This window comes from Elephantulus edwardii, unplaced genomic scaffold (genome assembly GCF_000299155.1).
Source record: "Elephantulus edwardii isolate Elephantulus edwardi_28Jun2011 unplaced genomic scaffold, EleEdw1.0 scaffold00038, whole genome shotgun sequence".
Lineage (NCBI taxonomy): Eukaryota > Metazoa > Chordata > Mammalia > Macroscelidea > Macroscelididae > Elephantulus > Elephantulus edwardii.
The window spans coordinates 7,022,597-7,045,900 of NW_006399788.1; the positions used below are offsets into that span (position 1 = coordinate 7,022,597).

At 49.2% G+C, this 23,304-nt stretch overlaps 1 protein-coding gene across 1 annotated transcript in view; it reads right to left on the reverse strand.

Moving 5' to 3' along the window:
* Positions 1 to 23,304, reverse strand: part of PEBP4 (phosphatidylethanolamine-binding protein 4) — a 341,738-nt gene that overhangs the window by 17,530 nt on the left and 300,904 nt on the right. Inside the window, exons 4-5 of the mRNA XM_006884905.1 lie at positions 3,644 to 3,689; positions 1,121 to 1,234 (exon numbers count right to left, since the gene is read on the reverse strand). Of these exons, the coding sequence (XP_006884967.1) occupies positions 1,121 to 1,234; positions 3,644 to 3,689 (160 nt within the window). The remainder of the gene's footprint in view (positions 1 to 1,120; positions 1,235 to 3,643; positions 3,690 to 23,304) is intronic.

Here is a 23,304-nt window from a genome sequence, read left to right on the forward strand (position 1 = left end):
TAGAAAGGTTGCCCTTGCTCGGCTTCCAAGAGGTCCAGAGCCCTCTGTGATTGGTGGCCTCTGCTCAGCACATAGTCTGAAGGGCTCTATCGCTCAATGAGGACCTTTTTGGGCTGCACACTCCTCTCATCTGGGGCCTCAGGCATCAGGGGTTGTAACAATACCGGCACAGGCTTCCCAGTGGGTGGAGGCTGGAAGGGGTCACTCGGTGAAAGGAACTGGCTGATGACACCCACTCACCCACTCAGTCTCCTGCCACCCTGAGGGTTGTACTCTCACACTGGCATTTACTTTTCCTACACAATCTTCTCTTCCCTACCATTGGGAAGGTGTGAGAGAGTGCACAGGATGACTTTATTTCCTATTTTCCTGAAGAGAAATCTAAGGTTCAGGGAGGGGTGTGACTCACACAGAGTCACGTGAGTCACTCGCAGCATTGCAGTTAGTGGCCAGGCGTCCACAGCAACTCTCGCTTCACAGGCCTGGCTGCGGAAGGGCCACGGCCAAGCAGGCTGGACCAGACACTGGAAAGCTCTGGGAAGTGGAGTAAATTCTCTCTGGAGGCTGAGGAGGGCTGCTCAGAGGTGCTGTGGAGGAGGCGTGACTGGGGAGGCCTGCCTCACCTCTTAGGAGAGAATGGTGCTAGGAGATGGCTCTGGCATATGGAGCAATTAGCCATCAATGAGGACAGACCGGCAGCGTGGCATTCCAGGGCCCTGTTGCCCAGATAATTCTCAATTATAGGGTACAATTATCTGCAGAGGTGGTGTGGGGCAGCTGCCTGCACATGCCACTTGAGGCTTTGGGGGAGATATTCTCCTGGGCTCCAGTTCCTCCCTTTGGGACCCCTCACTAATGTATATATTCATGCACCCAGCTCAAAAATGCCATCCTGGTCTGTGGAACTCATTTCTGTCATGGGACCAACCACATTGGATGTCAGCATTTTCTCTAGGTCATCCATGCCTGCTCAGTTACAAGAAACACCACCCTTTGACCTTGGCCCCTGAGACTCATATGAGGACAGATTAAGTTTCTGACTATCCATGAATGTATCAAACACTCAGTTCCATCCCAAGAATTCACCTCAACTTTAACTAGAGGGATAGGAAGTTCTTACCTCGAGTTTGGTTTTCTTTGGAAAGGAGAGAAATGGTCTTCCCCTCTTGACGATAGACGAAGAACTGGTAGCGATGGAAGCCAGTGTGTGGTGGGGGGGTGGGAGGACTGTAGGCTGTGGGTATAAAAAAAAGTAAGAGTGAGGGGCATTACAGACACTGCTTCTTACTTGCACGTCCGCATGGCTGCTCTGGACAGGGGGAAATTGTAGATTCATCTTCCCATGGTTCCTCTGACCCTTTTGGAGCTCACTCATGCAAACAACCAGGGTGTGTATTTGGCAGGATCACATCTTCAGTATTTTCACTTAAGAAGTACTTAAGACTTTTTGGGGGTGCGGGTGGAGTCAAATAGTCCAATGCTCTGGGCTAACTCAACAGTCTTTGGAGTTTGTGGGGCTCCTGGGCCTTCCTGGGTGAGTGGGTGTTGGTATTGTCCCCCTTTTGCTTTTGTCTATCTTGATGGTTTTCCTGCCTCAAGAGAAACCCATCTTCCTCTGTGTGTCTGTGTGAGTGTGTTGGCAGGGTATTTTTATTTATTTTTTCAGCATTTCCTTATAAACTCAATCCACAAAGAAGCCAATTTCTTGGCTGGATCCAGAGGATCTGGAAGTGGTTACGGGGGTGGGTGGGACTTGGTTCAAAGGTTTGATCATGGAGGCTGGAGGATCTGGGTGCTTGGGGCAACGAGGAGCCCACTCAGGCTCTTCCGGAGGAGAAGGATGATTTCCTTCCCTTTGCTGTCCCTCCAGAAGGCCGTTCTTGTCTGGGGGAAATGGAGGGTGGGGACATCTTTCATTTATCCTCCCACAATTATGCAGGACCCCTGGGTTTTGCTGGTTCTGGACTTGTCTGGAAAGATGAGTTTCTTTCCAAGAATATTGTGGTACTTTTCACTCCTCTTGTCCTCTCTGCATCTTCCTTTCCAAGAAGGAGTCAGGCTGGAGCTTCCTGGGGGAGCATGGAGCCTGAGCCCTTGCATTGAGAATGCTAGGAGGAGGGACTGTGGTACTTTATGACCACTCCTTTTCTCTGGATAGTCAACAAATGAGCATCTTGAGGTTTGGAGCTGTTGGAAGAGTTCCTCATTGTCGACTTCTGGCCAGGAGGGCCTCAACGTGCCAACAGCCAGGGGAATTCCTGACTATTCATCCTCTCCTTAGCTTCTGGAGTGTAGATATTGGTGCACACTCAGAATGAGAACAGTGCAGGGTGTGCTAGGGGCTTTGGGAATCTGTGGCTTGTATTTGTACTTTTAGAATTTTGAGACTGGGTGGGCGCATGGTTGGAAGGACTCTGAGGCTGTTTTTTGAGGGTCTCTGTTAGTATGTAAGAGCATGTAAATCAGAATCTCTTTCACAAACATTACGAGCACTGAGGTTTGGAGCATAAGTGGATAACAGAGCATCTCTGTGCCTGCAAAAGAGAGTGAAGGGCAGATGGAACCAGGCCAGTTTTCCACAGGGCAAGGGCTGTATGGGTTGGTGAGAGCTCTTGAGGGTGGGCACATTTCATGTTCCCCACAGATTGTTGTGGATAGGTCTGAAGTTAGAACTCACTGTTTCTATACAAGTCAGACTGTCCCCGGTGAGGTGGAAACTTAACCTCCATCACTGTGCTTTCACGTGGTGTGAGGTGTTCTCCCTCCGAAAGTGGGGATGCGAGGGATGAGGAGGAAGGGAAGACACACACACATGCTGAGCAACTCCTCTGGGCCAGTAACTGGGCTAAGTCCTATTACCGCTGACATCTCATTAATTCTCACCACAGCCTGATAAAGTGGGTATTATCTCTATTTTATGGATGCGGAAACTGAGACTCTTAGAGGTTAACTCAGGCAGATGGGCACGGCTAGATCTGGGATTTGAAACTATGCCTCTCTGGTGCCAAAGCCCATGAGTTCTGTTGTTGGCTCAATCCTTTCCCAGAAGGGCCAGCTCACCACTCAAGTGTTCCCTTCAAGCTGAGTTGAGGGTAAACTCTGGGGTAGGCAATTGAGAGATGGTCAGAGACGACTGGCAGAGAGGTTGGGGTGGGAAGAGAAGGGTGACAGACGAGGTAGGTCTGTGCAGCCACGCTATGAGTCTGTGGGCAGAGAGAGGAAGTGATGCCCACAGTGTTGTCCAGCCATGTAACCACATCACCCTGTGGCTACGAGCCTGGCTGCAGTCAGACCTTGCATTTTGATGCAGGCTCCATCCCTCAATACCTGTGTGACAGGAGGTGGGTCAGCCTATGCCTCAGTCTCCTCCCCTTCCCGCGAGACACTGATTGCTGCCACCTTCAAAGTTCCTTGTGAAGATTCAATCAGATAACACAAATATGTTCTTGGATCAGTGCTACACTGGTGGTGATCAGAAAAGCTTGCATATCATTTTCAGTATTCCTTGGTATTACCCAATAAAGGTGACAAATAATTATTAAATAATATTGTTACAATTCTTTTGATTATCACCATTGCTCTGATTGGGGCGCACTTAACGGCAGCATTTAATGAGAGAGGGGTGTTAGAGGGTCTCACTCACATGTTAGCACCTTGCCTTGAATCTTCCCTTTCTTCAAGTTACTACCCTGAAATAAGAGACAGACAAGGACATGAGTTACTTTTGGGGTAACAGAAGTCCTGAACCATGATACTCAAGTCCAAGTAGTTTCTGATGAGCTGTGTTGCTGGTTGAAGAAGAGGGGTGGGCAACAAGGAAGATATATGGGTAATGCTGCGGGACATATTAAAACAGGGCTGTGGGTTTTCATTCAGTATGGATGTCTCCGGGTGGCACAGATAGCCTGTGGCTGGCTGGAGGTGGAGGATAGATGGCCCAAGCTCTGGAGAGTCCTGAGAGAGCACTTCCTAAAGGGCCTCTCTGTGTGTATGCCATCTGTGTCCTGAATCTCAGCCTCAACGCCCGCTCAGAAGGCAGAGAAGTGCTGACAATTCTCAGCGCTGCTCACTGCTCGGCCAGCCCACCCTCTTGCGAGGATGCCGCTTGCCTTGGTGCCTCCAGCTTCTCAGGCCAGTGGCTATTAGAGCCACCAGAAGGGAAAGGATGGGAGGGAGGAGGTGCTTCGTATTCCTGTGGTGGCTTCTTTCCCAGCCTCCAGTTGACTCAGCCCACAGCCCCTAGGCAGATTCTTTGGCTCCAGGTACAACCTCAGTTTCTCGCCTCTCCCTTCTCCCCTCTGCTCAGTGTCTGTGGGATAATGAGGCGATCCTGGGGGCGGGTGCTAATTATTGTTTGTGCAGGACTGGGAGATGCTCAGATGAAAGGAACTGGAGCCGGGCTCCAGGGTGCCACAGCTCAGGACCCTGGGCCAGGCCAGGGAGCCCTGCGGCCTCTTAATGTGGGATTTTATAGCTTTAATAATGGTGATTAAGGTGGTTCTTAATTGATTCTGCCAGCACCTAACTGTGCCCTGGCCACCTTTCTACCAAGCCCTTCCTTGCTTATTCCTTGGCCCTGCCTCTTGCAGAGGGGCTGGTTGGCCAGTGCTCAAGGTGGGAGGAGGAGCAAGAATGGAAAGAGGCCTGGTTTGAGTGGTTATGAGAAAGTGGAGGTGGTGCGGTGAGATAGCACCTCAGTTCTCTGTGGAGAATCTCTAGGTTACTGGGCAACCCAGTCCTTGGCTTATGGTTTACTTTTAGTAGAACTAAAGCTCTGTGGTCTCATGCCAGAATCCTTCCTGATATCCTTTTTAGACTAGTAGTAAGTTATCTTCCTACTGTTTGCACTTGGCGTCTCTGGTGTCAACCACCCTTCTCTTATTCCCATCAGTATAGATTACCCATGGAGTCCTTGCAGGATACATATGGTTAACATGCAAAGCTGCTAACCAGAAGGTTGGAGGTTCACAACTACCCAGAAGCCCCTCGCAAGAAAGGCCTGGCGACCTCCTTTTGAAACATCAGCCACTGAAATCCCAATGGAACACTGTTCTACTTTGGCATGTATGTGGTTGCTGTGAATCTGAATCAATGTGTTTAGGTTATGGTGGTTAAGAGAAGGGGCAGTAGACTGTGGAGGGATGGATGCTATACAGGGCAGCATGAGCCCCGTCACACTTTGTTTTTTCACTCCCACATAGGTATCTTTCCACCCTTTCAAGAAGTCTCTGAGGAACATCCAGGTGCCTTTAAATTCACTCCGATGAGCAGCACATGTCACACATGTCAAGTCCTGCCTCGCTCCTCTTGGCACAGCCCCCTGCTACCCTGTGCATTTTCCACAGCTGACCTCAGGTGAGGCCTCAGGCTGAGATGCAGGAGCACCAAGACACAGATAAGCCGGAGAATGGAGGTGAAAGGAGCCCACTTCACCCCACCTCCTCTTTTCAAAGCCCACTTCTACTTGATGTCCATTTCTTCTAGCACAGCAGGCATAGACCTTAGGACTAGCAATCACTCTCCTAAAATAGCCCCTTCTGGGAGCCCCAGTGAAGACTAGGAGATCTGGGGGTTGAGCTGAGGAACACGGGCCTTGTCTACCCTGCTCTGTGCTCCCTGCCTCCCTCCCCCTCATTTCTTTCCACGTCCGCCCAGACAGCGGTTTGTTTAAACCAAACAATAGCAACTCAAGTTGGCTGCCGTTTTCCTCAGTTCCCCACAGACTTGGGTCCCACCCAGAGTGATAAACAGCCCTCTCTCTTGTGTTGTGTGGATGCAGGGATGGGGTGAGGTGGGAGCCTGGGGCCTGTAGGGTCAGGGAGTTCGTTTGTGTAGAGTGGAAAGTCTGATTTGTCCCATTGCTCAGGGTGGAAAGGTTTTCCTCCTGCTCCTGCTCACCCTGGGGAGGCTTTTCTCATCAACTGGGGCCAACTTGGCAAAGATATGCACAAACTCTTGAGTTGGATTTATTGACTAAAATCACCAAGCCCTTCCGGTTTGCCTTCCCCAGCCCAGCGAGTGTTGGAGTTTAGAATACTCAGGGCTCTATCTCAGGGGCAGGGATGGTCCAGTGGCAAAATCTTTGCTGTGAGGGAGAGCTGGGTTAGATTCCAAGCCAATGGACCTCAAGTGTACCCACCATTGTTTGACAAGGCTTGCATGTTGCTGTGATACAAAATAACCTTGAGTGGAGTTTCCAGAGGAAGACAGACCAGGAAAAAAGGCCTGGTGATCTTCTGAAAATCAAGCCTGTAAAAAAATCTTGTGGTCACAACCAGGTCGCCTTTTGCTCCAGTGTGAAGGGGGCCACCAGGAGCAACGGAAGCTAACCATGGGCTGTGTCAGGAGGTGGCTCAGTGTCCCTACTGGAAAGGAGTGTAAGGAAGGCAGGCCGAGGAATGCTCTGGTGGCAGAGGGGTCCTCACAACGCCCTAAGGGTTCCAGGTTGGTATTACTTCAGGTGGCTGTTATTTACTTGAGACGGGCTGAGGATATCCCCCTCCTCAGTCAGCCTGAGGGGCTGACCTTTACACCATTTAGACAAACATCTAGTAGTCACTTTAGAAAGGTACATTCAGGAGGCAAGGAAGCGGAGCCTCAGAGAGATCAAGGTGCCTGTGCAGGGCAGCCAGGCAATGAGATAGAAGCTGGCGTTCAAGGAACAAGGTGGTTCAAGGTCTCACAGCTAGGGTGTCACTCCTTTGACTCACAGAGCGACCCTGGGTGCTTCCTAGGACCTGGTGACAACCCAACACTCCTCTGTTTTTAGAAGACTGTTATCACAACACACAGTATTACGTGGAGGGCTCTGTCTGCTGTGGAAAGGGTCACCCCACCTTCCTCCTATATGGACACATCAACTCTCCTAAAATATCTTCGTGGGTTAAATAGACTATTGTCACCTTAGAAAACTGGAACTCTCAGGGGATAGATAAGAATCAAGAAACTTTAAGAAGGGGGATAGGAACCCAAGGAAAATCTGTGGCTTCACATGCTGGGCAGGGAGACTGGGCTGAGCGATGCCCCGAGGGTGGGGCGTGGTGTGGACATTTGAGGACACAGCACAGGGGTCAGGCTTGAGCAGAGAAGAGGTTTGGAAGGAGCACCTGCTGGAGCCACCCCCACCTCCCGGTGACCCCACTGCCACCATCTGCCTGCCTTATCCCCACAGCCCACAGGTGTGCTGGCTCCCCTCTGAGGCCCTATCACAGACAAAACTTCCTTCCCTTTACTATACGACAGGCTGACATTTTCAAAAGGAACTTGTCTAAATGCTAAGGTTAAAAAAAGAAATTAATTTCAGAAATGACAAATAGCGCAGAAATAGTCAGGTCCCCAAGAACACAGAAAAGCTCAGGCTTTCCAGAGAACAGGATGCCAGGCTATGGGTACCCAAGGTGTTGGGAGGTGCCTGGGAGAGCCTTCTGCACACAGTAGAGATCCTTCCAGTCAGGGACTGGATGGCCTTGGGATGGACATTCTTTTCCTTTTCAGTGTCCTTGAATAATCATCACTTGTCTACCAAAGGGGAAAGAGAAGGAGTTGGAAATTGCTCAATCACCCAGACTCATTATAACCCTCCTCAGACACATTATTGTTGTTGTTGTTTACCATCAAGTCAGAACCAACCCATAGCAGACCCTCCGGCAGGTTTTCAGAGGTAGTTAATTGCAGGGGAGGAGATTGCCCATCCTTCTCCTGCAGAGCAGCTGGTGGTGGCCTCGAACCGCGTGCCTTCGGGATTGCAGTGCAGCTTCTTGTCACTAGGCCACCAGAGCTCCAGACACATAGTGACCCACCCACCCCATAAGTCTTCTTAGGCTAAAACTCATTATGGGAGGAGACAACTCATTTTTCTCCCTTGGATCACATGCTAGATTTGAACTGTTCATCTTCTGTTTAGCAGCCCAACATGTATGCTCTATGTCATCAGGGCTCCTAAAACGTCCAGGCTTTAAGAACAAACCAGTTGTTGTCAAGTTACTTCCAACTCACAGCAACCTTACGTGTGTTGGAGTAGAACTGTACTCACGCTGCGGCTGGTCTTTTTGAAGTAAATTGCCAGAATCTTTCTCCCCAAAATGCTGCAGAGTGGACTCGAACCTCTAACCTTTTGGTTGGCAGGCCACTATGTTAATTATTGGCACCACCAAGGACACTACAAGAAAAACATGTCTCCTTTTTCTTCAAAGTTGGTCTTTCGATATGGGTGTGTGTGTGTGTATGTTTAGGGTTCCAGATAAGTGAATGACCACAGAAAATAGGAATAACTTAATCTAACAAGGAATAATTTATTTTAATCACAAAGTATGGGCAACAATTCTGAAGCATTTTTTGTCTCTAGAACATGAGATTCCCCACAACTCCTGCCCTGCTTTGCTTCCACCTCAGAGTTTACTATTAATATTTCTTTGTCAATCTAGCTTGAAAGTGGTATGTGAGATACTTAAGAAAAGTTGGGGTTAGAGTGCAAGCCATGGTAACCTCCTTCTTGGACCAAGGTGATGCTGTCTTACCAGACTAGTTCTGATTGATTTGTCTCAGGTTAAATAAAGAACATAGCTCTGGAAGCTGAGGAAGATCTGCTGCCATTACTATTATTCAGATAGCTAAGTGCTTCCTTGCTAATTGATAGATTAGTGGTTCAAATGCACCCAGGGTACTTTGAAAGAAAGGCCTGGCACTCGGCTCCTTGAGAAAACCTCTACAGCACAGGTCATCATGAATTGGAAAGGAGTGAAGGGCAGTTGGATTGGTTTTGATTTTTAAAGTGCTTTTAGCACTTAATCCCCCAGAGCACTATCCAGCTGTTTGATCGTTAAATGTCTCATGCATGAGAAGGGCAGATATCATTATTCCCATTTGACAAGGGTTAAAAAAAAAGTCACCTCAGAAAGGCCGTATGTACTCACATCTCATCTTGTTAAGGGCAAGGAACCACATCCTGTCTATCTGAAGGGGCCTTGCACAGAGTGGGTGCAGTGGGGGCACTGTCAGAGTCTGTCCGTACCTCCGTGCACAGACCACTTCATTGACATGTTAGCTGCGCCTCTAGCCTGTTTCTTCTGGCCTCCAGAGCTTGCTTTTCCATCTGTGCTGTGGAGTAGCAATGCTGGGATACTGGCCCTCCTATCTCCTCGCTCTCCTATCTCCTTGCCCTTTGGTGACCACAGCTCATAGCTGATGACTGATGACAATGGATCTATAGAGACTCCAGCTCCCTGTCTCTTGGGCGAGTGACTCTAAGAGTATATTGTATTCTGGCTCCAAATACCCATAGTGCAACTTCCTTGATAACAAGTCCTCTGTTGGTTGCCTTTATTTTTCTGTCTCACTTACCCTCTCCCTTTCTGGAGTTTCCTTATGTAATTTTAAAAATAAACTGCATTAGAATCATTGTCTCAGATCCTGCTTAATGGGAAACCCAATCTAAGACAGTAGATGTCAAATAAATGCTAATTGAACACAAGTCACCATAAGCCCACTCTAGGAGTCTATGCTTCTGACTCCCTGGCCTGGGCTCTTTCAATGGCACCATGTTACTGACACCAAGAATTGTATCCTTCTTCTCTCCTGGGCCAGACATCAGAGTTCCCTGACAGAACAAGTCCCTATCTATTGAGTCTTTGGAGAACTGTAGACTGATGAGCCAAGTAGATAAAAATCACCTCTGTCCTTTGCTTCTTATCTATGGGAACAGTCAGAGAACTACATTTTCTGAGGCTTCTTCTTAGAATTGAGGGTGCAGAGAGATGCCTGTCCTGCTTAGAGTCCTGTAGTCATGGTCTGTTTGAGTCTTGGTGCCTAGATTTGGTCTGCGAGAGCTGGTGGATGGGGAAAGGACCTGGCTCAGTTGCTGGTCCCAGATAAAAGGCCAGCCCCATTTCTTCATTCCCCTTCAATTACTTTACAGCCAACTGCCCGCCCACCTGGGCATTTGCGAAAGCCCCAGGTACTCAAGCTCACTGACCCCTAGAGCAGAGGGCCAGCAGCACATTTGCTTGAGCTGTGAGATGATTTAATCTCTTCACCCACCGCTTCCCATTTGGACAGAAATCAATCACTGCTTCATCCTGGTGACAAACCCTAGTCAGAGTGGGGAGTTTCACTTTCTGATCTATGAGGTGGAGAGACAGCACAAGACTTCCTAACTTCAAGAGTGAGGTACATAACAATGTCTGGAAGACGAGGGAGAAAGGAGGGCGAAATGAGCCAAATAGAGCACTTAGGAGAAAAGGGAAAATAGAAACAAGAGTTCCAAGCTTTCTGACACTGGCATCAAACAAGAAAGCTCCTTGCTGTTTTGCACAGCTGCCTGCAAGCTGCCAAGTGGCAAAGGATCCAGGAAAAGGCACAGGATTGGAAAGTGCTACCCAGCAATCTGTGTATTCTGCAATTAACAAAGGGTAAAGCGATTGACAGTTCCCAGGCTCCGAGCTCTCCAGGGGCTGAGGCTGCCAGGCCTCCTAACGCCAGCCTGAAGAGGACCCAGTCAGGATGCCTGCTCAGAGAGAAAGGCTGCAAGCCAATTAACCCTGTGGCCTGCTCTTTTGCCCTGAGGCTGAGGAAAGGAGGGACAGCCAGCAGAAGTGGGTGGAATGAAGTCTGTGGGAAGTGAGAAGAAGGAGGTACAAACCTGAGCCCTCCTGAGGGTTGAGTGCTTCTGGACTCCAGGGAGGAGGATGACCAATTATCCTGTGCACCAGTTTTCCCTCAAGAAGTGTCAACATCAAAGACCTGACAGGCCTTTTTCTGATACCTTTCTGGGCAGTGGGGATGCCACTGTGCATATCATCTTTAGACTATACCAGCTGATAGGCAGCAGATCCTGGTATTTTGGCAGAGCTTGGCAATAGAACTCCTGGAGCTTGATTCAAAATTTGGCCTCAGATACAGAGCTAACCACTTTTCCAGGTCTCCAGATGCCAAAACGGGATGGGTGACTGATGGGAATGATTTGCTCCTTGGGGAAGGACGGGAGTAAGAGCGGGAGGAAGGAGCTGCTCCTGTAATGTTACTGTGCCCCGTGACACTTGGTTAGAAGGCAAGATTTCTCAAAGCCCTGACTGTCTGTTGTTTGGATCATACAAGCTCTCCAGGCCCTTTGTTCCAGGTCATGCAGAAGGGCTTGTGATTCCCCAGTAAGTCACACTGCCTTGCACCTGCGTATGATAATAATCAGGCACAGAGTTAGCCCCAGGGAATGCTGACTGGTAGATGGGCAGATAAATGACCAAATGAATGAGATGTTCGTGTTGGAAACAGAAATATGAATAAGACGTAGTTCATTCTATCTCTTGTTGTAAGGTGCCATTAAGTCAACTATGACTCACAGTGACCCTATGAACAATGAACCTTGGTGCCATCCTCATCATCTCTGAAATACTTGCGCTTATGATTATATATATATATGTATATATATATTTGTGTGTGTGTACCGTCAAATCGGATCTGACAGGTACAGGAGGAGATTGTCCCTCCTTCTCTGGCAAAGCATTTGGTGGATTTGAACTGTGCAACTCTAGGATTGCAGTACAGATTCTCGCCACTAGGCCACCAGAGCTCGTTGTTACAGTCACTGTGTCAATTCATCTCATTGAGGATCTTCTTCTCTTGACCCTTCACTTTCCCAAGCATGACACCTCAGTCAAGAAAGAACACTATGGTCTCTACAGTAAAGAATTAAATAGCTGAGGTCTGCATGAAAGGCAGAGTCCCCAGGTGTTGCAGATGGTTAAACGCTTGCTTGCTAAATGAAAGGTTGCCAGTTTGTATTGACCCAGAGGCACCATGGAAGACATATCTGACACTTAGCCACTGAAAACCTGAGGGGGCAGTCAGTTTTGCTCTGACACACGTGAGTGCCAAGAGTTAGAACTCACTCTAAGAAAAAAAATGGGGTCTTCTCCCCACCCAACATAAAATCCCAGAGAAGTGCAGATGAAGGTAGATAGGTTGGTGTAACTGCTTGGAGCTGATGGTCAGAGTTAGGCTTGGCAGGCAGCACTCCTGGTTTCAGAGATTGATGCTATCAGCCATCTAAACCTGGCGGTTGAGGCAAGGCCTTTTCTGTTTTCCAAATGCTCAGCGGCTATCTCTCTAGAGGTAGATCAGAGCAGACGCTGGTGAGTCTGGGACAAACAGTTCCTGAGAGGCACAAATTGTTAAGCTCTGGAGGGCAACTAGCCAAAGGTTGCTCAAACACACACAGAGGGTCCTCAGAAGACTGGCCTGGAAATCTGCTTCTAGAAGCTCATAAGAAAACACCCCAAAACTCTAACTCATTGCTGTTGAGTTGTAGCTGACCTACAGCTGACCTGCCACTGGGGTTCTGGATGTGAGGAGACTGCCCAGCTTTTTCTCGAGGATTCGAACAGCTAAAGAAGAGCCACTTTGGGTGAGCAGTGACAATCACATGGACGACACCAACAGCCTTGCAAAAACTCTATGGTGTGCACACACGGGCCACCCTGACTTGAAGACAACCTGATGGACATTAACAACAACAACGATGCCTTTAAAAAAGAATAAAATTAGCTTACATTATTTGTAGGAAAAGACACAGAAGAGAAAAAAAAATCTTATGAATCACACCACATAGAGATAACTGTTCTGAAATCACAGGGCTCCCCTTTCCGTATATAATTCCTTAAGCTTCTTGTCACTTAAGAATGCTCTTGCAACCCCAGTCCCCTCTGGAGCCTGCATCAGTCGGCTTTTGGGGGTCTTCTGCTTGGGGAAACTTGCCTGAGTTATTTTTAGTCCCTCAAAGAAAAAAGGTGGTTTGAACCACAGGGGATAGCAGACAGACCCACCGACCTGAGGGTCTTCTCCGTTTGTCTCAAATCACCTGTTCTGTGGATGCGGGTCGGGGGTAAGGGGAGGAGGGGAGAAGCCAAAAAGGAATAGAGTGCAATGCACGCTCCTAGGAAGCCAGTTGCACGGACAAGAACCATTAAGACAGTTTCAAAGCAAAAAGAAGATAGCTAAATAGAATTATTATACATTGGCACCAGTTTAGACAAAAGACTGACATTTCTAGATAGTTGAAACTCTGGATGCCAATAACAGGTTGCTGGAATGCTGAGAATTGGGCTTTCTTCATAAGTACATTTTTCTCATACCTTGAATCTTGTAATTTTTGTTCCCAAACTCCTTTTATTTTAACTATGCTGGATAGCAATCTCATTAAAAACACTAGTTCTTGTCTTATTATAACGTGTAGCATAGAGAATACCTTATGTAATTCTAAGCACCATTGTGGTTGTCACAGTGAATACCAGTTTTTTTACTAGCGACAGTCCAAGTCTGTAATGCCTAAAAACAATTAAAGAAACAGGTCATTCAGACTTCCACCAGTTCAAAATTCCTTGAAAACCACTGATTTTGAGTCCATTCCAATCTATTCTTTGGTGGTTTAGTGCTAAAGAACTGTGCTACCAACCCAATGGATGAGAGTTTGAATCTGCTGCCTGGAGAAAGATCAGCAGTCTCCTCCTGTGCAATCTGTAGTCTTTGAAAACTCACTGGAATGTCAGTTATGAGTCAGTTCCAACTCTATGGTACACAACAACAACAACAACAGTATCCGAGTAGAATTCTATGGGGTTTTCAGTGATGAAATAGATCACCAGGTTTTCTTCTGAGATGCCTCTAAGTGACTCGAACCTGCAGCCTGGCAGTCAGCAGCTGTGGCATGTTGAATAACTACGTTAAATGAGTTAGTGAGTTAAATTCTTGCCATAGCCGCAGATTCTTTTGCTGTTGATGTGTATTAAGTTGATTCACTCATAGTGAGCCTACACAAAAGAACGAAACTGTCCTGTAGGGTTTTCAAGGCTGTCATCTTTATCCAGCAAGTGCTTTCTCCTGTCAAACAGGAGGGGCGTTCAAAACACCGACCTTTCAGTTAGCAGCTCTGCACTTACCCATTGAGTCTGTTGTTCACTGATGTTGAGTCTGAACCAATGCACAGCAACCCTGAGTGGGTTTTCAGAGGCTGTAAATCATGGGGAAGAGATTGCTCATCTTTCTCCCCAGGAGTGGTTTGTGTATTTGAACCACTTGCGTTTTGGTTGCCAGGGAAACTCCTTACTCGCCAGGCCATCTGAGTTCCCTAACTATTGAGTCTGTTGTCACTGTTGTGTACCGTTGACTTGGAACCAACCCATAGCTGACCCTCCAGTGAGTTTTCAGAGGCAGTTAATCGCATGGGAGGAGATTGCCCATCCTTCTCTCATGGAGCAGCTGGTAGATTTGAACCACATGCCTTTGGGATTGCAGTGCAGCTTCTTACCAGCAGGCCACCAGAGCTCCCTACTATTAGTTGTATCACAAAGTTCTATGAATACATTAAGTGAGTACTCCATGTATTCAATAGAACTTAGTGATACAACTATGTCAGGCTCTGGACCTGAGTTAGCTCACTCTAGTCTCTGATTTTTAGGACAGTCCCCCTAAAGTAATCCACAGGAGAATCTACTTAGAGGGCAAAGAGCCACCACCTGCTGGAGGAGTTAGGCTCTGTCCTCTGGTTTCTGGCAGAACCAGACATGGTTTCATGACAATGATGGAAAGTATGCCATGAGGGTACAAACAACCCTGCTCTGTTAGCAACCTGCTTCTAACACAGCTGTTGTAAAGGGCAACCGGAGCTTGCCTCCACTGTTGTTACCAGTTCGTTACCTGACTTTGAGCAGGCCACTCCACTTCTTGGCATCTCAGTTCCTTGACTTACAAAATGGCGATGATACTGATACCTGCCCTGGTTTCCTCATAGAGTTGTTGTGAAGACAGAATTAGGAAATGGAATATTGTAAAGTGCCACAGAGCCATCCGTGTGCAAAGGTCATTATTACTGTTTCCCTTTCCAAGCTGGTCTTTGCAGTGAGAGGCTTAGAGGGAAGCGGGAGGGCTTGGAGAATTCCCTGCTCCGGACAAGAACAGGGCAAGGGAACTGGGCGAGGGTGAGGATGGAGAGGCTGCTACCCCACCCTGGGAGCCCGGAGCCCACAGAACCCAGCCCACAAGCTCTGCTGGGCTATGGCAGACTCAGCCTCATGAAGCTAATGGCTCTGCCGTGGGCTCGGAGCTTACTCGGCTGTGAATGTGGGGCCTGTCCTGCTGGGTCCACAGTCACCCAGGGTGTGTGGAGTGAGTGGCAGATAATGTTTATTAATAGGCCTTGATGAGGGGCATTAATATCACTTAATGACACCATCTGAGCCCGGCCTCCTTCCGTCTCTCTTTGACTCCTTTCTCTTCTCCCTGTCCCAAGGAGACAATCGTAGAGGGACAGTAACAGAGACATAGGGGACACACAGGAAGTCAGGACAGAGGGGAACCAGGGGGAGCCTGAACCCTCTCCCTTCCTTGGCTAGCCAAGGAGAAGAGAACTTGGGGTGGGGAGGACCTAGTCATGGGGATCTACTGTTAGGTGGAAACTTGGCCAGAAACTGCTTGGTGATGGAAGCAAAACAGTGGCGAGACTTTTCCAAAACTGAAATGGCAGGAATGGGGTGAGATAGGAGAAGCTGGAGCTGGGGAGGGGCTGAATCCCTTGATGAGAACAGAGAGGGCAGGAGACTAGGGACATCTGCATGCCTGTCACTTGGTGTTAGAAGGTCCGGAAGTGGTCAAGCAAGAGCCAGAAGAAGGAAGATCAATGAGTCAGAGTCTCTTTCTCTCTCACATACTCTATTTTCCAGGCAGCCTTTCACTTGTGGGTCTGTCAGGGACAGAGTGTGATGGGGAGAACAAGGCAGTGTTTGGGAAGAAGATCTGTGGGGAGGCTAAAGTTTGGACCATGGGATTAGGAAAAGTGGGTGTGGGAATCTCCAGGTTTTTGGCAGGAAACCAGGATAAACAGATGACTGATTAGGACTGAGGTCTGAATAAGAACTGAACTGGTCTGTTACCCGCTTAGAGCCAATGCGGTGGGTATGTAGGAGGTAAAGGGGACTTACAGGGTAGGCAGGAGAGAACACAGAAGAGAAGATCAACCAGAAGGTAGTGAGGAAGAGGGTCTCTTGATTTTACTGTCATCCATTGTTGTATATGTACTCTCTATGGAATAGCAGAACAATTGGGAAATAGGTACAGTTAATCCCAAACAGACAAGGCTTGGGAAACTGCTGCCTAGTTGGAGAGGAAGGAGCTGCTGAACTAACTCCTCAGCCCCAGCTCTTATCGCTCTGCATCTCTCATCTCCAGCATCCAGTCTTTCTGGCTCGGTGGCTGCAACCCTAGCAGGGGAGGAGAGGAGGAACTGGGATGGCCCGAGAAGCTGGGAGGAGGCTGCCCAGCAAGACTTGTGCTTCCTAACTCCAGCAGGGCTCAGGTGACCCAGCAGCCATCCTGAGCTGAGACTCCTCAGAGTGGTACTCAAGGCTGTGAGTCTGGAAGTCCAAGCCCCTGAACTCATGGGGGGCTGTGAGAGTTGGCATTCTATGGATCAAGGACAGTCTTCACAGACTCCCATGGAAGATCCTCAGACATGTGGTTTAGCAACTTCCTTCGGCTCCTGACCACTCCCTCCTCTTTCGTTAAAAGGTGCCTCAACCTTCAGCCCTAGCAACTCTGGCCCTCCTGTCATCAAGAAATGGTCAACTGTATCTGCTCTCCCCTCATGCTGTCTTACTATCTGTGAAAGTCCGCTCACCACTAGCCTCAACTTTTGGGGAAATTGGTGGCAGGAAGGAGACAGATTCCTGGGTTCTTTTTTCTGCTTTCCCCTCCCTTTCCATGTTAGGGTTCTATACTCAGCTTGAGTGGAAAGACACACCGTAATCCCATACTTTTTGAGTCTCTTCCCTCCTCAACAAAGAGGCCAGGCCAGCAGTTGGGCCCTTGATCTGGGGGTGGTTCTGAAAAAAGGATAAAGGAGGACAGGCATTAAGAAGGCAGGCACTAGAGGAGGGGCATTCTGTGGAAGAAAGTCCCAAGATTAAGAATTTTGAGCCAAGAAAAGGTGCTGGTAAAATTCAGGGGCTCTGTGAAACCCTGTGCTCATTAAAAAGAGTAGTATTAAAGCAGAAAGAGTACAAATCGCATTCAAATCACACCTTGCTTCTTTTTTTTTTTTATGAGGGACCAATAGTGAATTCAGCTCCACTCCACTAGAGCCTAGGTTCTCAACGTGGTCCTTGGAGTGGCAGCGTTGATACGCTCTGGGAGCTCGTTAGAATCATGGAATCCTGGGCTCCACTCTGAACAGAGAAAATCAGCATTTTACTTTTAACAGGAATCTGAATCCTGGGCTCTGTTCTGGACAGAGGAAATCAGCATCTTACTTTTAACAAGAACCTGCAGTGATTCCCTGGCACATTATAGCTGAGGAACACTACCCAGAGTCCTCCTCTCAGGACCTACTGGCCATTTTCCCTGGAGTCTCTGGACTGGGGGAGGACTCTGAATCAGACTGGTGGAGGCAGCCATGGTGGACATAGTCTGAGCTCTTGGTCCTGATCATGCCCCTTTTTATCCAGGCCCCTTCCAGACTTTGGAGACCTTCTGGGGGGTTACCTGTCTTTAGGTAGGACTCTGCTGACTTTTAGGACCCGAGGTGTCCTGATTCTCAAGGCAGATTGATCAGAGGAGGTGGGTAAAGTAATGGGGCAGGGCTTCTGTCAGGTCAGGAGACAGGAAACCTGGTTCTGACATCTCCTTTCACCCCCTGCTCAGTGCCAAGAAAAGCAGCCCCAGATCAGCAACTCTCTTGGCATTGCTTGTGCTGTTTTGAGCCTTTGAGCTCCTGGGGCTGTGATACAAGGTGTGGATGGGAAGAGTAACCTCAAGGGAAACAGAGTTGGGCAAGAGAGCCTCTGCCCTTGCTGGGGAGCTCACATTGGGAGAACTGTCTGATGGGTGCTGGAAGGGTGTGCTTGTGGGCTCTGGACCCAGGGTGCTCCCTTCCCCAGACTATACTCCCCACTCCCAATTCCAATTGAGGAGGGGATTACTTCTTCACTAGGTATTCAAGGATCTAGAGAAGAGCTAAGAAAAATAGAAGTTAGCTACTAGTTACGCTTCCTATAGCCTCTGGATTGGGCACACACCACCACCAACATAACCTCTAGACTGGAGCAGAGTGTGGGTGGCAGACTATGTTTATGGTCCAGGGGTCCAAGATGGTGGCCTGCAATCAAGTGACATCCTCAATTTTCTCTCCTTAGAGGTGTGCACTCAAAGTTGCCATTCCTGGCCAGCCACCACTGCAACCCTCACGCTCCTCGGCTATGGCTACCCCTGGCCCTACCTGCCTGGGTGGGTCAAGCTGCACTCATTTGTCTGGGTCAAGGGACCAGTGAATGTGGGCCACCAGGGGCCTTCTGGGTCCCAGGGATTCACACTCGCCAGCTGGGACTAGGGCTTACTCTCGTTCGGTTGTGTCACTTTTTACAGTGCCCAGCAGGCAAATGCCAATCTGGTGAGCTTGGCAATTACAATAAAAAACAACCGAGAGACCGAGCGCAGTAAACTCCACCCTGACCTCATGGCTGGTCCCATCCGTCTCTGGAATGCTGCAGTGGCTGGCATACCCCTGGGAGAGGAGAGTGGTCTGGGACCACCCTAACTGGCAAAGGCCAGCTGAGCCTGGGCGACCCTGCTGCTCCTTTGACGGGTTGTCATACACTGAGAGCAGCCCAGCTTCTCCCTGCAGACCTCGGTGGGGACACTGTGTGCAGGGGAACCCCAACAGCCCCTGGAACATCTGTCTTCCTCCCCAGCAGGCAGGAGACCTGCGATTGGAGCAGTTTGTGGTGCTTGGCTTCCGTCCTCAGTGGGGAACCTTGTCAGCTCTCAGAATGTGTTGAAATGAGTCTTTGCACAATCTTGAGGAGGGCTGAGCCATTCCAGGTGATAGTCCCCAGGGGCATGAACAGATGGGAGCAAAGGGCATGAGATGACAGCAGGGATGGGATGAAACCCAAAGGGGATCAAGAGGCAGCCTGCAGTCAAGTGACAGATACCCTCAGTTTTCTCTCCTTAGAGATGTGCATTCGAAGTGTCCAATCCTCTGTGATCTGGGGCACCTGCTTCTTTCCAAAAGTTTAGTCTAAGGAACCCCACTCAACTCTCTGGGACTGAGAAGCTCTCTACTAGAGGGATCTCTGGGAGTTGAGGGTTCTAATACCAGTCCAATCCCTAGACTGTGCTATGAGGAGCTGAGATAAACTTCTCCCCAGAACTTTTTCTTGTGAGCAGTTAATTGCCTGCCACTGGAGGCTGCAATGCACAAGCAAGGAGCCTTTAATGAATGCAAATGACAGCGGATTAATCGGCCAGCTCTGGAGCCCCTGCTCCTCTCTGTGGGGTCTGGCCACGCTCCATTCAGCCTTGATGGCCTGCACCAGCGGGGTGGGCGCCAACCTATTACCATTGGCACTTCCAGCCCTACTGGGGAACAGGGCAGCCCTCCTTTTCTCTCCCCTGAGTCTGTTGTCCTGTCATGCGTGGAGGGGCTCCTGGGGCTGGCCCTGGAGAAGGGGCTCGCTCCTGCTGCTGTCTGTCACTGGATGGTCACCCACAGGGACACAGTCACCTCTCTGGAGAGAGGGAGGGTGTAGAGTGCAAGGAAAGAACCAGCAAGCTACTCAGTGGGTTTTTTTGTGGAGAGGCCCCATTTAGGACATAAGCAGGGGCACTGCTTAACACATGGTAGATGGTATTCCTTTTCAGGATTTAAAAGAAGAAAAAAATCTCTCCCTGACTAAGGCCTTGGGAAGGCTGCCTGCTCATCAGCTAAATTGCCCAGTGTCAGAAGGCAGAGAAAGAGGATGAGGGCCAGGAGAGAGTCCCTTCTTTGTTTCAATGAACAAACAGTAAGCTCATGGAAAGGTTGAACTTGCAGTCCAACCAGAAGCACCATGAAGAAAAGGCCTGGCAATCTACGCCCGATAAGCCAGCCCCTGAAAACCTCATGGAGCGCAGTTCTGTTCTCACACATGTGGGAGCTCTGTGAGTGGCGCAGACTCGGTAGTAGATGCCTGGCTGATGTTAACTCAGCTTGCATTTGGGGAGCTTCTGCCATATGCCCAGGGCTGTGCTGGCATCAGGGAGCTTACAGTCTGGTGGGGAAGATGAACCTAAGGAGATAATTACAAGTCTGATGGACACTAGAGACGTACAGTTGCTGGGGGAGACGAAAAGCGGGACTTTGTCTTGCTCTGAGGTGTAAGGAAGGTTCCTCCTCTGTGAGAGTGGGAACTGGCCCTCCACCTGACAGTCATGCTTTGGGGGTGAGAGGAGGAAGAGCCCGACTCCTGCCACCAGGGCTCCGGGAACTACTTCCTCCCCCAGCTGCCTGGGCCCCGGGGTGTGGAGAGCCGGGGCTGGCATGGAGTGCTACCCTGCACTGTAGGACGGTGAGAGTTCCATGACTAACCTTCTGAACAGAATCTCCACCTGGAAGCGGAAGGACACAGAGCTCTGTTCTGTTTGGGGGAGAAACCCGCTCTGTTTCTACTGCAGCAAAGAAGGGGCTATGCGCTCTCTACAGCCTCTAATGACTGGGTTGGGGCATAATGAATATCTGTGTACTCATAAAACAGGCTAATGACCGCCCTCATTTAAGTAGCCCCTTTCATCCTCACCAGTTCCCAAACCAGAAGGAACCATCCTGGGGGCTGAAGCCCAGAGCTTGGTGGCTGCCACAGACCGCAGATGTTTGGGGTGGGGTCAGGGGAGAATAGATGCCCAAGGCCCCAGACTTCCTCAAGAGGCTGCCTTTACCTCCTCCATCCCCTATCTAGTTGGAACAGCCCAAGGAATTTAGGTCGATGGCTGATAATGACCAGGAATTGGACACTGGGCAGGAGGTGGGGAGAGAGGAAGTGGATCCACCCTGATTCTTGAGAACAGTGTCAACACTTCTAACACATGGAGGCTGAGAAAGAGCACTGAGCTCCCTGGGCTGTGCCCCGCCCCCTTCCTCTGCCCAGGTAGGTCAGAAGCTTCGTAAATGAGCCTGTGTTGGGCCCAACACCTGAGCAGAGCCAGACTTGGAGGGAGGTGCTCTGCTCGCTGAATCACCAGCAACACCTGTGTTTTGCTTGGGAGGTCTCCCGTGCAGGGACTGGCCAAGCCTGACCCTGTTTGGCTTACAGGAGCTCCGTGAGCTCACAGCCCAGGCTGCTGTGGCTCCGAGCCAGTGTGGCCTGTGAGGCAGGGAGGGTGTTTAAAGAGATACTCGGGCCCCCTGTGTTCCCAGGAGGAGCTCAATTAGATTTTTTTTCCCTAGAATTCTCCCCTCTCCTTGATTTTCCTCAAGCAGCTCTGGTGGCAGGAACTGGTCAATAAGCTCTAGACCAAAGATCTCTTGGGAACATAAGATCTCTTGGGATAAATTGTGTAGTAGAAATAGAGTCCAATCTCTGTGCAGTAGAAGTCTGGGTGATGGGTGGTAGGTGGGGTAGGAATGGATGGGTGAATCAGAGGGATTCCAAGACCCCTGAGGAAGGAGGGGTCAGGCCAGTTTGTTTTCCCCAGAGTTCTAGACTCCCTGGATTGTGGTCAGAGCCCAGACAAGAGCTGGAGGACGAGGACAGAGTCTGTCAGTGCCCTGAGACTTGGAGGGTGAGTCGTAGCAGCCTCAGCGTGGCTGTCACTGACCTGCCCTGCCTCTTGATGATGCAGATAACTGAGGTTCACAAAGGACCAGAGGATCCCAGGATGCAAGTTCCCTGGGCCCCTAACTAACCTCCAGTTTGTTTTCCCTTTCCTTGCAAACAGTTGTGCTGGGCAGAGAAAGTACTATTCTTGGGCCACACTATTTGCCTCTCAGCTGGGGACATGAGAGTCCATCTTCAATGCTTGGAGAGTGGGAATGAACCGCTGCGGTGGCCGAGTTATTACATATACCAACAGCCATCCCAGGCACGGATGCCGTCCTGGCACATCGGCACTTTCACACCAGATTATCATTTAACTCTCCTTCAGGGAAGGCAGAGAGGTCAGTGATTATTACCCCCAATTTTCTGATGAGAAATACAGGCTTGGAAAAGCTAAGTGACTTGCTGGAGATTATAGTCCAAATTGGCAGCAGATCTGGGAATGGAATCCAGGTGTCCTGGCTCATGACCTAAGTCTCCTGACTCATAGTCCAGTAGTTCTTTGCCTACACCTCATAACAAAGAGCACTGTGTTAATGAATCCAGTTCTGAAGGGAAGACATGATCCCTTTCTGAAATGTCGCTGGCTACCCTGGACATTCAGCAAGTTAGGCTCAAAGACTGGTCAAGAGCTTCCAAAATCTGTATGCCATTCCCAGTCAATCCGGAGCAGAAAACTTTCCAGCTTAGAGACTGGCCACTTTCTCCAACACCCTCCTGATTTAAGGTAACTCAGGTGCCACGGTGGGGTGTGTGCTGAGGTGAGTCAACACTTCACCAGCCTTAGGTCCCACAGGGCCACCTGCCCCCTAAGGGGAAGTGAGACCTGAGGGGAATAGGGGTGACTCAGGGAGAACCAGAGGCCTAGTAGCTACAGGTTATATCCATCCAAGGCTGAGACATCTCAGAGCTAACCGTTAAGAGTTGATGGAATTCTTTATGAGCTTATTTCATCAATTTTCAATCTTCTTAGTCTTAAATGCCCTTTCCTAATGCTCTTTTTTAGTACAAATTTTTTAGTACAATTCATATATCTCCTTATAAAGCCCTCCTCAAGATGCCTTTCTTGAGTGACACCACTGCTTCCTCCCTCACACTCTGCCCTTGCCTCTATTATGGTGAAGACTCCACTCTGCTGAAAACCACAGCTATTTGCTATTCTGCCCTGTCTCTGATTGTCATCTCCTTGAAGGAGTCTTGTCCCTGTTTGTCCTTGTCTCCTCCCATACTTCTTAGGGACGACTCTCAGTAAGTATTTGAGGCAGAGAGGAAGCAACTCATATACACAGACACCTGCTTTGGCCATATGCCCTCTGCACACCTGTGCATTTAACTAGCATTCCCTACAAGGAGGGAAACTAGAGCTGGTAGAAGGTGACTGACTTGTCCAAGTCATTAGGCAGCAGAACTGGAGTTAAATCCAGGGATTTCTCATATCATGGATGGTGCTCTTTGCCCAAGTCCATGCCTGCTTTCAAAAGTTTGGTTAGAAGAATGTGGGAGAAAGTGACAAAATGGATTGCTCCTGGATTATGTGTCTACTGAATTCACTCAAGGTGTTGTGTCCTGGCTTGAAGAAATGCACTTGATTTGTGGCAGGAGAAGCATTTTCATTTCACTAGATTCAGTTTCCCATACCTGACCCTGCCTCTCCAGAAATGATGTTTTGTTATATTTTATTTTTTCTTAAAGT